This window comes from Peromyscus maniculatus, chromosome 13, assembly GCF_049852395.1.
Source record: "Peromyscus maniculatus bairdii isolate BWxNUB_F1_BW_parent chromosome 13, HU_Pman_BW_mat_3.1, whole genome shotgun sequence".
Lineage (NCBI taxonomy): Eukaryota > Metazoa > Chordata > Mammalia > Rodentia > Cricetidae > Peromyscus > Peromyscus maniculatus.
This window is the reverse complement of record NC_134864.1, coordinates 47,425,212-47,440,272: the sequence shown is the minus strand read 5'-3', so window position 1 is coordinate 47,440,272 and position 15,061 is coordinate 47,425,212. Positions and strand designations below refer to the sequence as shown.

General features: G+C 45.1%; 1 protein-coding gene across 1 annotated transcript in view; it reads right to left on the bottom strand.

Moving 5' to 3' along the window:
- Lancl1 (LanC like glutathione S-transferase 1) overlaps positions 1-15,061 on the bottom strand; it is a 34,703-nt gene that overhangs the window by 11,064 nt on the left and 8,578 nt on the right. Inside the window, exon 3 of the mRNA XM_006974962.4 lies at positions 5,652-5,859. Within this exon, the coding sequence (XP_006975024.1) occupies positions 5,652-5,859 (208 nt within the window). The remainder of the gene's footprint in view (positions 1-5,651; positions 5,860-15,061) is intronic.

The following is a 15,061-nucleotide window of genomic DNA, read 5'->3' as shown; positions in this document are numbered from 1 at the left end:
AAAATGATTCTACAAAGGATGCTCTATAGATTCTTGTCCTATTATGACATACACTCAGTGTCCAGGCAATGCAAGGCTCCTCAGGTACTAAGCAGCTTCACAGAAGCTGAGCAAGCTGGCACATGCTCAGCACAAGCTCAGCACCAGGGCGTAGAGACAGGATCAGTTCACGGTCATTGAGGGTACACAAGACTCTGCCTTTAAAACAAGTTTACAGACTCACACAGAGGCCTTCCTCAGAGCTCACAGAGCTCCTGGGAGGGAACATCTGGGAGGGCAATCTACATGGCCTGAGGCAGAGGAGATCGCCAGCCCCTCATCTCAAAAGAGCTTAAAAGCATTTGCTAAGAAAACTGTATTTTTTTTTCCCCTCCTGACAGAACTTGTATCCGAATAACACTGGAGCCAAGAAAACAAATCTGTCTGCTACATACAAACCCAGCTGCTGTAATGGCCAGAACATGTGCCTCAAGGTCAGATCCGAGTACTTGATCAACTTCTAACACAAATGCAACAACCCTATAGACTTTGGAAATAAAAACGAACTTGATTTACTTTTGCAAAGGGACTGAAGAAACTATTCAAAAAGGAAAACTTCAGTGTCATTTCTGCCCCAGGAAGTATTATGATGAACGATTACTGCCTTCACTCCAATGATGATCCTACTAGAAGTTCAACAACTACTGAATTACAAAAATGCCAGTGTTCTCACCTACACTACCACTAGGTGGCGATATACAATTAACATTTTGAAACCAAATTCATTTGCACTAGGGCTGGTCACAGCAGATAGGAAGACGGTTTAAATGTTTACAGACAGCATCCAGTTCAGGGCCACCAGCTCCTAACGGCAGTGTTTAGGGTAATAAGGGACGTGGTGCAGTTCTTTTCTGGATCTGATTGCGAATTATCAGCACTTATTAGTTGGTTTTGATTACTAAAGGTAGGGCTCGAAGCTGTGTGCTTCACATGCTACCTTCTTAAGATAAAATAATGAGGGCATCTGAAAATTGCAACCGTTATCGTATGTCTTTTTGGAAACTCTCAAGTCCACAAGTGTATCTCAGTGGCTCTGGTTATTTGTTTGGATAAGCTGATATTAAACCAGTTTTTAGACGAGACCAGCAAGTCAGTGAATGCCATTGGAGGAAGAAGACTCTCAGACAAGATGGTCCTGCTGGGCACCTAGTGGCACTTCCCCAGGGTGTCACTGAGCTTTTCTACAACACACATCACGTTCTCGGCTCCTGACCATCCTAAGTCCCGGGCTCAGTGTACTATGATCTGTCATAATGTGTGTGTGTGTGTGTGTGTGTGTGTGTGTGTGTGTGTGTGTGTGTGTGTGTGTCTCCTGACCATCCTAAGTCCCGGGCTCAGCGAACTATGATCTGTCAGGCCGGTGACCTAACTGGGAAACAGGCGATGCTCTCTACTCGTACTATGACACCGAGAGCTCTGTGCAGACTGGACTTCCACAGGGTATTTACCAGACAGCAGAGAACCAGTGAGAGGTGCTGTCACTCACCCAGGCCATCTGCAATACAGCATGACCGCTTGTATTTACTGATTCTCATTCACCCCCTCCAAGCCCTCAGCTCCTTGTGGGAAGTTAGAGACTTCCATCCTCCATTGGTACAGTGCAAGTCCTCTCCATCCTGAAAACGTCTCGCTGGGTCCATCTACTTCTGGGAGCCAAAGATCCTCAGGGGCAAGTTTAAGAACTAAACCCAACGAAACTGATTTCTTGGGAGTCCAGTTTCTTTGTCTAAACATTACTTTTTTATATTAAAGGCATGTTTGCCCTTTCAAACTCAAAATTCTGATTTTGAGAGCCCATTACACCCAGAAAACGCTGGAAAGGTAAACTGGCTGGGGCAGCCAGTGGAACACAGCAAAGACATTGCTGAAGGAAATGGGTGTGTGACACCCCCAGAGGACGTGACACTAGGCAGATGGCTCATTAACAAGCCAAATCAGCAAGCACACCGATTCAATACCTGACGATATAAAATGACACTGGACTGAAGGAATTTTACCACTAAGAGGGAAGAGATGGAGAAAGTGAAGCCAGCAGTACAGTTCCAGATAGGATCATGAAATCAAGAAGCTGGGCAGTCAGAGCTGTGGCCACAATGACTTGCACAGTCATATCGTTATACACATTTGAGTATAGGTACAACCACACACAGACACACAGACACACACACAGACACACACACAACTTCTTCTTTTGAGACAATCTTACACCCTAGACCAGGCTAGCCTGGAACTTACTATGTGGCCCAGAGTGGCCTTGAACTTTCAACCTTCCAAGTGCTAGGGATTATGAATGGGAGCCACAATGCCTGATCTCACATTCTGTATTAACTGTACATAACAAGTTTGCTGGCCATAAATAAAATGTTCTTGAAATGTCATAAAATTTTGAAAACATCACAAAAGATGTTTATAACCAAGCTATCAAATAAATAACAAGCACATCTCAGTTTACTCATCTGAGGCTGTCTGTATATTACTGTAAACAAAACGCTGCAGCCTAGAGCTGGGGATCTTCCCCTACACGTGAGCTCCTGAAGACAGGAGAGGTGTGCGTTTCATTTTGTGTAACCAGTATTGAGCACAAACTCCAATCTGTTTCAACACCTTGTTTCCACCCATTAAAATTCTTCACAAAGCAGATCCCTACTTGGCCACTGTATTTTGGGAAGATGACCTTGAGTGTGACATACTAGAACTGCTATGACGTCATTTGATGGTAATTCAGAGTGATACTGAAGAATTCTATCTCAGGACCTCACATGCCTGACGGCTTTAAACTGGCTGTGCAAAAACTAAGACATAAGAAAGGCAGTTTCCGTGTTTCAGACTTAAGTGAGCGTCCAACCACAGTGCACTGGCTGGTCATACATCAGTAACTGCCAAGGGAGGAACACATGTTACTTCAACTTTTAGGGAAATTATTGCTTTGTACCATCTAGCCCTCTAGTGACAGTTTTTTCAAATTCCTATTTTATTTTTGTGAACCCATCAGTTTAATGAAGGTTACCCTCAGGAATGTGGGCGTGGGTCATCACAAATGCATGGGCATTTTAGTTGCTTTACCACCGAAAAACTGCCCCCTGCTCTCAGTGGCCACTGAGCGCTGAGAAGATGCTCAGGCCAGTAGGGCCTGTGACTCCTCCCCCTCCACTAAGGGAAGCTGACATGCCTGACTGATGTCCTGTAGGTCTCTTGTAGGCAATCACTGCTGCTGAGAGGTCAGGAGAGCAATAGCCCTTCACACCCACTGGGCAGAATCCCGCTCTTTCCTGCTCTCTTGGGAATCTCTGAGATTGGAAGGGCGATATGATGCCCCATTTGGGGCTCAATGCTCAACAGGAACATATTTTCAATGCATAGATCAGTTTTGAGTCTCTAAAGAAACTGCCAGCCATCCAGTGCAAAAAGAAGCTCCTTCCTCTGACTAGCCTGACAATAGCACTGATCTGTGGGCATGACCATAAATATTGAGAAGGCAGTTGGCGGGGCATCGTGTCCTTTTAGCCAAGTTTCCCCAAAAGGGCATATGACCTCCTCAGCCATGGACTTCTGACCAGGCTTCCAGTACCAGACATAACCCGCCTCCTGGTGGGGAGGTCTCAAATCAATCGGGAAACAGTTGGATAACCCTATTGGTCATGTATTGTACCAATTCTGTATGTCCTGTTCTGTAGGACAGTAGTACAACACGCAGGGCTCACAGCTGAGTATGACTACAATGTCATTTCTCTAGCAGCCCGTACAGCATCTTCCAGCACTATGAGGACTAGCTTTTTTTTTTTTTTAAAGAACAGTAGTAGCCAATAATCTTTTTCTAAATAATTTATTTTTATGTTATGTACATTGGTGTTTTACTACATGCATGTCTGTATGAGGGCATTGGATCACCTGAAATAAGAATTACAGACAGTCTTGAGCTGCCACGTGGGTGCTGAGAATTGAACTCAGGACCTCTGGAAGAGCATCCGGTGCTCTTAACTGTTGAGCCATCTCTCCAGCCCCTATGGAGAAAGCTTTTAGCTGGGATCTAGCTTGAGATTTCTCTAAATCTTGTGTAGTTTTATATTAAATGATTCTCTGCTATAGCTTTTTTTTCTATACATAACTAGATAATGTGACTCTTCATTTGAAGTTGGACTATATTATTTGTGGCTTCTGATAGCTATAAGTACAATTAGGTATTAAAAATGTCAATGCAGAAAATGATTTCTTATATCAATTCATATAATGTTATAGTAGAGCAAAAGATTCTTTGGCTTCCCTACTGTGGTTATAATTTCAAGAAAAAAATTGTTATAATGAGAAAGTATCATTGTATGGGACAAAATTTGGAGAGATTTCTTTTATATTTATAATGTATATATATAGATGTTATATATATACATTAAGTAACACAGGTATGAATAATTTCTTTTTTGTAGAACAGCTGTAACTTGAACAGTTCAAAAGGCCTGTTGATAAACTATACACACAGTTGATAAACTATATATAGTTATTGCTAGGCATCCAGGAGATTGGTTCTGTCACCCCGAAAGACACTAAAATATACTGACACGCACATCTTTCACATAAAATGGGGGACTAGTCTACAACCCATGGACATGTTCACTTCTACTCTGAAGCATCTCTGTTATACCTAAGGTACTCTGTAAAGAGTCACACTGTCTAGGGAATAACAACATAAACTTGTTGCCCAACACTTCTAATCCATGGTAGGCTGAGTCTATGGATGTAAACCCAGTGATATGGAAGGACAGAATATATTAATGAAGAGATTCCTCAACAAACAAATTGGCAAGTATGCATTTCTAGCAGCAACTATAAGGAAGAATAGTGGGGCTATACAAACCGCAGCTGACTCTGGGATGATCACACTACTAGAGTGAGACACTGCCTGCTGACATTCACTTGCTCAGTGAGAGCCCAAGAGTCCTGCCCATCTGGACCTGCATGCCAGTCAAACTTCTCGAGAGTTCAAAGAGTGCTCAGTAACTTTTACAAAGACAATAGATGCTGTCTATTTGTAGAAAAGTTTAACAATTCTTTAAAAGTTACTAGCACATAGTTCGCTATGAGTTATATTCAAAATGATAATCTAGCTTTGTATGTTATTACTCCCAAGGAAGGCAGTCATCATCATCATCCTCATCCTTATTGGATTTTAGATGGTCTCAGTATGTAGCCTAGGCTGGCCTTGAATTCAGGATCTTCCTGCCTTAGCTTTCTGAGTGCTGGAATTATAGATGTACACCCAATCCAGCTAGAATAGCAGTCTGGAATTAGTTTTTGGTCCCTGGCTTATAAGAAGAGACCCACTTCCCTTTTTCAAATGCTGATTCTGGGGAGCACGATGAATCAATCATCCCACGATCAAGGCTCTGATCCCAGGGAATTGATTCTTGATCTGGACCATGCCAGTGTCTTCTATCTTGTACTAAGATAGGGATGACAAGGCTGTTCTTTAACTATAACAGGAATAAGAGAACTGACCAAACGCAGGAGGAAGATTCATTTGCTGAGAGAAAAGTAAACTCAGTAGAGTGTTCTTTTATGAGCATGTGCAGCATCCTAATGATGTCTCAGTAGCAATCCTCACAAAGCAACATGATTACCGTGTGATGCAATCCTCTGCCTGCTTCTCACTGTTCATCTTGTGATACAGCACAGCAGCCACAGCCAGGGGACCTGCATCGCCGCACAGGAAGGTGATGGAGCGCCTGCTCAAACAGTTGAGACTTTGCTTTACATAGCCATGGGCCATCTGCAGGTAGGCAGGGTCCCCAAACACATCATAGAGGTGTAAGTAGAGCACAGCAATGCCTGGAACACAAGGAGGGAGAGGAGAGGTGAGGACGGGCAACTCACTGTGTTCATCCGGTGGGACCCGCTCTTCTGGGTGGAATGTGATAAGCTATGTGAAATCATCTGCAAGTTAGGTGCCTTTCTTTCTAGCCCCAGCTGCTTACTATGAATCAGCTCTAAGAGAAAGGCAGAGGGAATCGGTTGTCTTTGTGTTCCTCACTGTTAAAATTCTATTAAGTAATAAAGACTTTTTAAGACTTGTCCAAGAGAGAGACACATACACAGACACAATGACCATCACTAATCGTTTTTGGTCGATAGCTTCTTAATGAACAGAACTTAATGATGAACAAGATATATTATTATTGTGACATAAAGCAATTCAGAGCAAGGGATGAAAAAGCTAACTTCTCTTTAAACAAAAAGTAATTTTTTGTGTGTGTGTGAGAAGCTAGTTTGTATCATCAAATCCTACACTCTGGTTTCCTTGCAGGCAGGCACTGGACGTTTGCGAAAATACACTCAAGTCTTCTAATACTTTTTTCCTGCCAAGGGCTGCCTCCTCTGCTACCATGCTACTTTGGAGACTGACGTAAGAGGTGCCAGTGACTTTGTTGTGGTCCCCACCGGCCTTGCTCCTGTCTTCCCCTAAAGCCTACCGAGTAACTGAGGCAGTGTCTGTGTGTCCTTATTCTGAGTGCTTGTCACAGGAGACAGCTCCCCTCTGAAGCCGGCTCAGTGGGAAGCAGTCAGAGACACAGCCAAGGGAGTCTGCCTGCCTAAAGCATTTCCAGAAACATTTTTTCCCTGTAAAGTACATTTTCCATCTCATTTACCATTTTTAGAAGACACACAGCCTATGTTTAAATCTAAATTAATAGAGCCAATCTCTTCATGGATTTCAGTGCAGTAAAAATGCAGTCTGCAGAATTACTTTTCACTGTACTGAGGACAATTTTAAATTCAGATACTTTCCTCATTTTGCATGGGTAATCTCCAAAGCTTTGTGTTACAGACAATTCAATTTCACATGTATATTAAGGCCAAATTTTCATTTCCTGCCAAAGTTAATAACCTTGTCTGCTCTTTCAAAGTGGCACGGTGTTAGTAATTCCAAAGTTGATGAGCAGATGGAACGATGCTGCTCAAGGTCTGTAGACAAGTGTACAGAACCACGTAGGTGGGGAGGAAAAAAAATCTCCTTTTCACAAGTGATCAACGTCAAGAGCTTCTTCCAGAGTCAGGTCCTTCATGGGCTTCATCGCCACCCACCTCACGCACCTGCTGGCAATCCACTTAAGCCGTGGCCCTTCCACTCTCCCTTATTCCCACTGCCGCCTCAATTAAGTAATGCCAGATAATGACATGACCATATTGCGAGAATACAGTGACTGAATTCAAGTCCGGTGACTGTTTTCCTCTTTGGATCCTGGCTTCTCGATCCTCAGCCCCTTTTGTCTTAAACAGTTAACAAACAAAATCTCTTATGCCTCACAGTTTTTTTTTTAAAAAATATTTTTATTTTATAATTAATTTAATTTTACATATCAGCCACAGATTCCCCTGTCTTCCCTCCTCCCACCCCCCAGCCTTCCCCCACAATCCACGCCCCTCCTCCAAGGCAAGGACTCCCCTGGGGAGTCAGCACAGTCTGGTAGATTCAGTTGAGGCAGGTCCAGTCCCCTCCTCCCTGCACCAAGGCTGAGCAAAGTGTCTCAGCATAGGCCCTAGGTTCCAAAAAGCCAGCTCATGCTTCAAGGATGGGTCCCGGTCCCACTGCCTGGCAGTTCTAAGAAGACCTAATGCACTCACTCCTCATGAAAACCAGGTAATCTTTTGTTTGGTTCTTTTCTGATGAGCACAGAATTATTTCTTAAGCTTCTTGGATTTCATGGCCCCAGGTTGCATTTCCCTCTTCCCCCTGTTCTGGGCCCTTGTGTCCTATTTCGATTAGGCAGTCTGTTCCTAGACTGTGTGGTTTCTTCCTCCGCAAAGCACCCATGGATGGGAAGGGCTTTAAGTGCTGAATGCTGCTGCCCATTCCCTCAGACCTGCTTGTAAACCAGCTGGCTCAGAGATATTTCATTTCTCATCGACATTTTTAAATTTAACAATCGAAAAAGTGGGGAAATGAACTACCTGAGGCCAAATGTCTCGAGCCTGATCCTCAGACAGTATGCACAGGCATATCTTCATCTCTGCAGATACCAAACACGCAAACACAGCAGACAAAGCGGGACAACAAGACAACGCCTGTGGTCCTGATGATAAAGAGTCACAGGTCTGGCCTCAGCTGAGGCGTTAAGGCTCTTTATCAAAGTATACACGCTGTTCTTCACGGGAAGTCAGGCAGCAGTGCTCAGCTTCCCTTGGCCCGCTCCTGCCTTCCAGAGGCAGCTACCATCAATGATCTCATCTACCTCTTTGACTCTCTGCCTCCAAAGTCGGAGAGAAAGCCCAGGTGTTATTTGTTAATTCTTTCCATTGCAGACATTTTTTTTTTTTTTAAATTCCCATTTGTGATACGAAGGTTTACTTCTTATAACAGGAATTTTTTTATAAGTGGTTCTCTCAATGCACACCCATTGCCCCTCAACAACCATACCCTAGATTTCAAGGAAGTTAAACCTGCAGCCTCTGGCTAGGCTCTCCCCGGTGAGCATGTATCCTTCCTTCTACTTCCTTCCGGTCTGGAACACAGACGTGATGGCTAGTCAGCGCAGGAACTGTAGACCATGAACTGGAAACTCAATTAGGATGCTGGAGATGCACAGATGGTGGTCTAGTGCTCTGAGAGCTAAAATCCGACCACACCAGACCCTGCTCTGTCTACTAACACAAGAGAGACACCTTCTGCTTTATTAAGGCTTGTAAGAGCGGTCCTAAAGAACAGTGCTCTTTCCAAAGCTACAGAGGTAGCAAAGTGTGTCGCAGGTGTAGCCAGCGGATGATGGCAGTTTCATTTGAAATGCATCATTTGAGGCCCAACAACATAATGGTATTAAAAACAATCGTGACAGCTGCCCTGTAGGGGATGGAGCAGTGGACGCCCCAGTGTAGTCAGGAGGATGCTTCAAGAGTCAGGGTGAGACTCAGGGCCAGGGGCAGAGGAGAGATGCGGTAAGAATGAACTGGGTGGGGATGAGTGACGGCAGATTTCATGATGGCTCCTGAATGTCCCAGTTCCACAACTCTGTGGACACCACCAGCATGGCAGCACCAGCAGACAGCAGGTTCTCAAGAGATTACCACTGTGTTCATGGAGACGCACATCTTTAAATACATTCAAGTCTTTAAAGGAGACTTAATATCATGAGGAAAAATAGTTCTATGATAACATGTGCTGGCTGGTTTTGTGTGTCAGTTTGACACAGAGTCATCACAGGAAGGAGCCTCAGCTGAGGAAATGCCTACATGAGATCCTGCTGTAAGGCGTTTTCTCAATTAGTGATCAATGGGGGAGGGCCCAGCCCATGATGGGTGGGGCCATCTCTGGGCTGGTGGTCCTGGGTTCTATAAGAAAGCAGGCTGGGCAAGCCATGTGGAGCAAGCCAGTAAGCAGCACCCCTCCATGACCTCTGCATCAGCTCCTGCCTCCAGGTTCCTGCCGTTTAAGTTCCTGCCCTGACTTCCTTCAGTGATGAACAGCAATGCGGAAGTGTAAGCCAAATAAACCTCTTCCTCCCCAACCTGCTTTTTGGTCACGGTGCTTCATCACAGCGACCGGAAAACCTAAGACACAACAGAACAGGACAAGAGCCTGAGTCCAGAGCTGCATCTGTCAGTGTGTAAATCTATCATGGAACACACAACTTCTTTAAGACAACAGCCATTTGTAATTAAGTGAGTTCTTCAATTTACATCTGAGCAGCAGATAAAGTCTCTTTGTATCCTTTTGCTAAGCAAAGACTACAAAAACAGAGATATGCTTCCTTTTTCTATCTTTCAAGTTTCTGTACCATCCCAGAAAATATTTAAGTACGATTTAAGTTTTGATTATACTTAATTGTAAGAATAAGCTCCATCAATTTTTTTTTTTTTACTTTGGAAGTATTTTATTTGAAAATATACGCCTCCTTCTCATGAACCTGAATAAATTTTGACATTTTCATGACCACAAACCTTTTAGAAATCTTTAAAGTTACATTTCATTTGTCTGTGGTGTGTGCGCGATGGCACATATGTGGAGGTCAGAGGATGGCTGGTGGGCATCTGTCCTGTCCTGCTACTGCCAGGGGTCCAGGGGACGGACATCCAGCTGTCAGGCTCGGCGGCAGGCACCTTTATTTACCCTCTGCACCATCGCACTGGCCCGACATTAGCACTACAATTTAGGCTAAGTGTTATTTATTTCTTATCTTGGTTGGTCTACTCCACGAAAACTTAGTGTCACTAAGCTGTGCAAGTTAAGGCTTTCGGTTTGTACTGTTTTTCAGCTTTGCTCATAAACATGGCTAAAACGTGCATCTTAAAGGAGAGTGTAACCTGAGAGAAGGGAAGACAGGAAGAAGTGGATAAAGCAAAAAATCTAATTAGACAACATTTATTTATGAATCCTACGGTCAAAAAACGGGATCAGTAAGCATCTGGGAAACATCTTGATGCCGTGTAACTGAAGTGGGCAATAGTTCCCAATGTGTGTCAGGAGCAGCTGGAGGGAAACGGAGAATTGTCTTTCCTTAAAACAAAGCAAAGCAAGCCAACCTGCCCGTCTGTGGTGTGGGAGGCCAGGAGAAACTGAGGCATGTTAGCGCTCTGGAAGGCAGCTCTCGCTCTGGTCCCAAGCATCTGCTGCCAGCCCCTGCTCTCTACCTATAGACACTTCAGTTCACAAACAGGAAACACATTTCCACACATTTCCAGTTACACTGCCACATCACAAATGGTCAACACCTACACTTGGCCGTGGTGACAGCAACCTACCATTTCCACTGAGGCAAAATGTTCTAACACGACTACCCTACCGAGCAGGGCTAAGTGTTCCTTTGCATAAGGAGCTGCCTCCAGCTCCCCCTATAAATGTGGCTTTGCAATGTGCATAACTAATTTACTTTTTTTTTTTTTTTTTTTTTTTTTTTTTGGTTTTTCGAGACAGGGTTTCTCTGTGTAGCTTTGCGCCTTTCCTGGAACTCACTTGGTAGCCCAGGCTGGCCTCGAACTCACAGAGATCCGCCTGGCTCTGCCTCCCCCGAGTGCTGGGATTAAAGGCGTGTGCCACCACCGCCCGGCTAATTTACTTTAAGAAGGAAAAAAATACACCATGAGGTCAAAAAAGGCTGCTGTAAGAGCATCAGTGCCAGCCTGCTCTGCTGTTCCTTTCCAGGGCCACCACTGGGGGGGGGGGAGGCCAACTGTTGAGGGACATTTCTACACCTACAATTTCCTTACTCGGCTCCCCAGCCTCAGTGGCACTGTAAGGATAGCCAGCCGCTGGGAAATAATTAATACTAAGCCTGTGCGTTTCTGAGGGATCACTAGTTCTATTCTTCTTGACCGGTCAAGACCTCACTGTGTCTCTAATGTATACAGACATGATAAAATCTCCAAACGCGTCTCTGTAATACTAGACATTACTTCTACACATTTCTCATTTCTTCCACAACCTGTCGCCAGTGGTACCTTTGCCAGAGTATGTCAGATCCCAGCAGGTCAGGGGCTCTGAAAGCTAGAGGCACTATGGTAGGAACACATTGTTAAGAGTGCAGACCTGTAGGGAGAGGTCCCCTAGCACTCAGTAGTTTGGAAAGTCAGATAATTACTAAAGGAGAGGGGAGGGAGAATTCCAATCTAACTGAAATGGTTATTGAAACTTCAAAAGTTCACCAATTACTATGTTTTCTTCATTTCAGATTTGGGGAATAAAAGTGAAAACCCCTGATGAACTCCCATTACCTATACCCACCTGCCTTTCTGGATCAAGTTGGTGCTTTCCACTCTAATTTCAGAACTGTTGCCCAATCTGATGTGTCCATGATTGGGAATGTGCACGTTTCATCAACACAGTTAGGTGCCACCAGGGCAGCAGTTTTTCTTTACTGTGCACAGCTCTACCCATCCAAGCTGGGTGTCAGCTGAGCACCCACGGAGGTATCTGCTCAGCCATGAGACCAGTGCTGCCCACTGGGGGCTGCTGGCTGCACAAATCCCCCAGAGTTTTCCACACAGGCACCTGGGAAGAAAGCAGGGACGATTCTGCTCCTTACGTTTGCTATTACCCCAAAGAGCAGCGGAAAAAGGTCAAACATGCCCTTCAAACGTGGGTCTTTTTTCCTTTTAGCCATTTCCACAGCTGCCATACAACTGTGGAATGAGGACTAACAACAAAGGAAACCTTACACGTTCTTCCTTTCACTCAGTGTCCAGCAGCCCTCTGCTTCGGAAAGGTCAAATATAGAAGTACCGCTAGCCTCTTATCGGACTGGCATAACAGGGTATAAGTAAGCTGAAGCAGTAAGAACATGGGCTCTCCGTTCAGGGTGGAAGACTGCCTCTCCCCTTGCCAGCTGCGCAAACGCAGCCCATTTCCTAAGCCTTTAGCACGCTTCTGAAAACTGAAATGATAGCAGCTTCTCTATAGAATTACTGAGTCACGTGGCTCACGCAGATTAGTCCCTGGCATACACTGATTCGTGTCCATTCCCATGAGGCAGTGAACCTCACTGGATGTTAGGTCACTTTATTCTGTCTCTGATCTCTCATCTAAAGGGATAGAGTGCAGAGGGAACCATACTCTCTCCCCCGTTTTGGATCTGTGACGACAGAGAACTGTTCTATACAGAAGGCACCTACCTGGCCTTCCACTGGCCTTCTGGAGTCCTGTCCTCATCTGTTCACCCCCTTCCCGTTAACCAGGCAGGCATGCTAACCCAGGACTATCAGGTGCTCCTTACTCTTGGGAGAAGTTCAGGTCAAGATATGAGAGAAGCCAAGGTCTCAATGATTGGCTCTTTACCAGCCTTACTAGTTACAAAGCGGATATGGTAAAACTGGTCAGCTAGTCCTGAATTCTTGTCTCAACTTGACCTGACACTGGGGCTGTGATGAACTGAATCACATCCTAACAGATAGGAGCTGAGCTGAATGTTCCTTCTTTTCCCCTTGCACCGAGTTTGATTAGTTCTTTTGGGTTATACAGTTAACGGCAAAGAGCAGTAATGCAGCTGCCTCCCTCAAACATTCATCCCGCAACCATTCTTATTGAACAATATGGACTGTCATTATGCCGAGTGGAAGGCCTCTGCAGTGGGAACGACAGGCCCAGCTACAGCCTTTTCGGTGGTGTCTGTAATGGTCATTGCTTAGGTCAGTCTGATTTCCTTCCTACTATTTCGTGTGTGTGTGTGTGTGTGTGTGTGTGTGTGTGTGTGTGTGTGTGTGTGTGTGTGTACACACGTTTATGTATGTGTGTGAGTATGCGTGCATGTGCAAAGCTCAAGGCTGATGTCAGGGGTCTTTCTCAACTACTCTCTACCTTATTTGTTGAGTCAGGACCTCTTAATTGAACTCGTAAGTCTAGCTACCCAGACTACTCTGGGGATCTGTGTCCACACTCAGAATGCTGGAATTACAGGCAGGCACCACACCAGCCCAGAATTTACATAGCTGCTAGGGATCTGAACTCCGCTCTCCATCCTTGTATGCCAAGTACTTTATCCACCTGAACTATCTCCTCAGTTCCCCTTCTACCAATTCTTCTGATTCGCTTACAAACACTGTCACCTGCTCTCTGTGCTTCACCTCCACACCCTTTGGACATCTAACACACCTTTTGGACCCCACACTTGTTTCAAACATGTGCCGTAGTAACATACCCTACAGTACAACGGCACCCACATCATACGCTGTGAGGTGTGGCTCAGAAAGTCAACAGACAATGCTCCTGGCAGTTATCGATCCAGTCCGGGGATGGTAAGAAGGGCTCTAGTGCACCCAGTGTCCATCCACATCCAATGGCGCTGGTTTAGAGGGATGGGTGCTTCTCATGAAGGTGAAGGGGACCTCTGCTCAGGGCTCAATTAGACACTGAAATGCTGGCTCTGATACGGGAGCTTCTAATAAAGAGAGATCGAATTGCAAAGAGAAGACAACTGGCCAGAATGACTTCTTTCAAATAAACCTCGTGTCAGCAGTAACTGAGAGCCACATGCTAATGTGGCAGCTAACAGCTATACACTTGGCAGATCAGAGTGAACGGCGTCTGGAAACACTAATGACCTGCGTTTAGAGCCCAAGTTAATATTACTCTAGGGATCCTGCTGCAGCTCTTCTTATTTAAAACGTTATCTAATGCGCGAGAAGAGGATGTGCATGCCAATCGCAGCCTCATTAGCTTTCCGAGCCGGTTAGCAGGAGCTTAGCCCGGGCCTTCCAGAGTCCAAGCCCCCTGAGCCCTTTGTACACATGGTCTCTCTTCTAAAGTGTAAGCTGATCACCATTTCTCCGAGGAATCATCGGCGAGGAATGGGGAAAGGGACATTTCACGAAGGCTAGCACTTTTCCTCATGCTTTCTAGAGACACCACTGACATCAGCCCTCCCTTGGGTTTACTTAACTGTCTGCCGAACTCTCTGCCGTTATCTGTCAGAGAAGCAGTGTTTCCTAGTAAACGCCTACTTTTAACAGAGACACGTCCTTGCCCATTAACCTTTTATAACAATAACTCTTTACTAGTCTTTTGTGATTTCAACTCTGGATGCCATTCTAAGACCTTCGATAGTCTTTCCTGGAACAAAAGGCAGCTCAGCCCAGTGACATGTAGCACTATGTCCCCCGGAGTGTCCTGTACATCGCTGGACCCATCACGGGGCCAGCAGCTGGCCACGGATTTGGTTGTAGGGTTCCATTCCTGCTGTTTTCTGTATCTAAGTAGCCTACATGCTTCCCGAGCTCCTAAACTGTGAGCTGTCGGTCTGCTGGGAGGGGAGGGAGACGTGAACAGACAGCCCAATGGTGACTGCTGACACATGCCAACCTCAACCCCTGTGCACTGCCCTTCAACGTAAGACGCTGGAAAGGAAGATTCTGTGGAACAACTGAGGCTGTTCATCCGAAATGTCACTTATTAACAGCTGCCGACTGATTTTAGATGGATGAGAACTCACCTGAGAAGATTCTCAACACCCCTTTTCAACTACAAGCCGTTAGGAGAAGAATCTTCTTTGGATCAATTAATGTTTTATTTTGAATCTACACTGAGTGTCATTATAGGGTCAGGAAATAG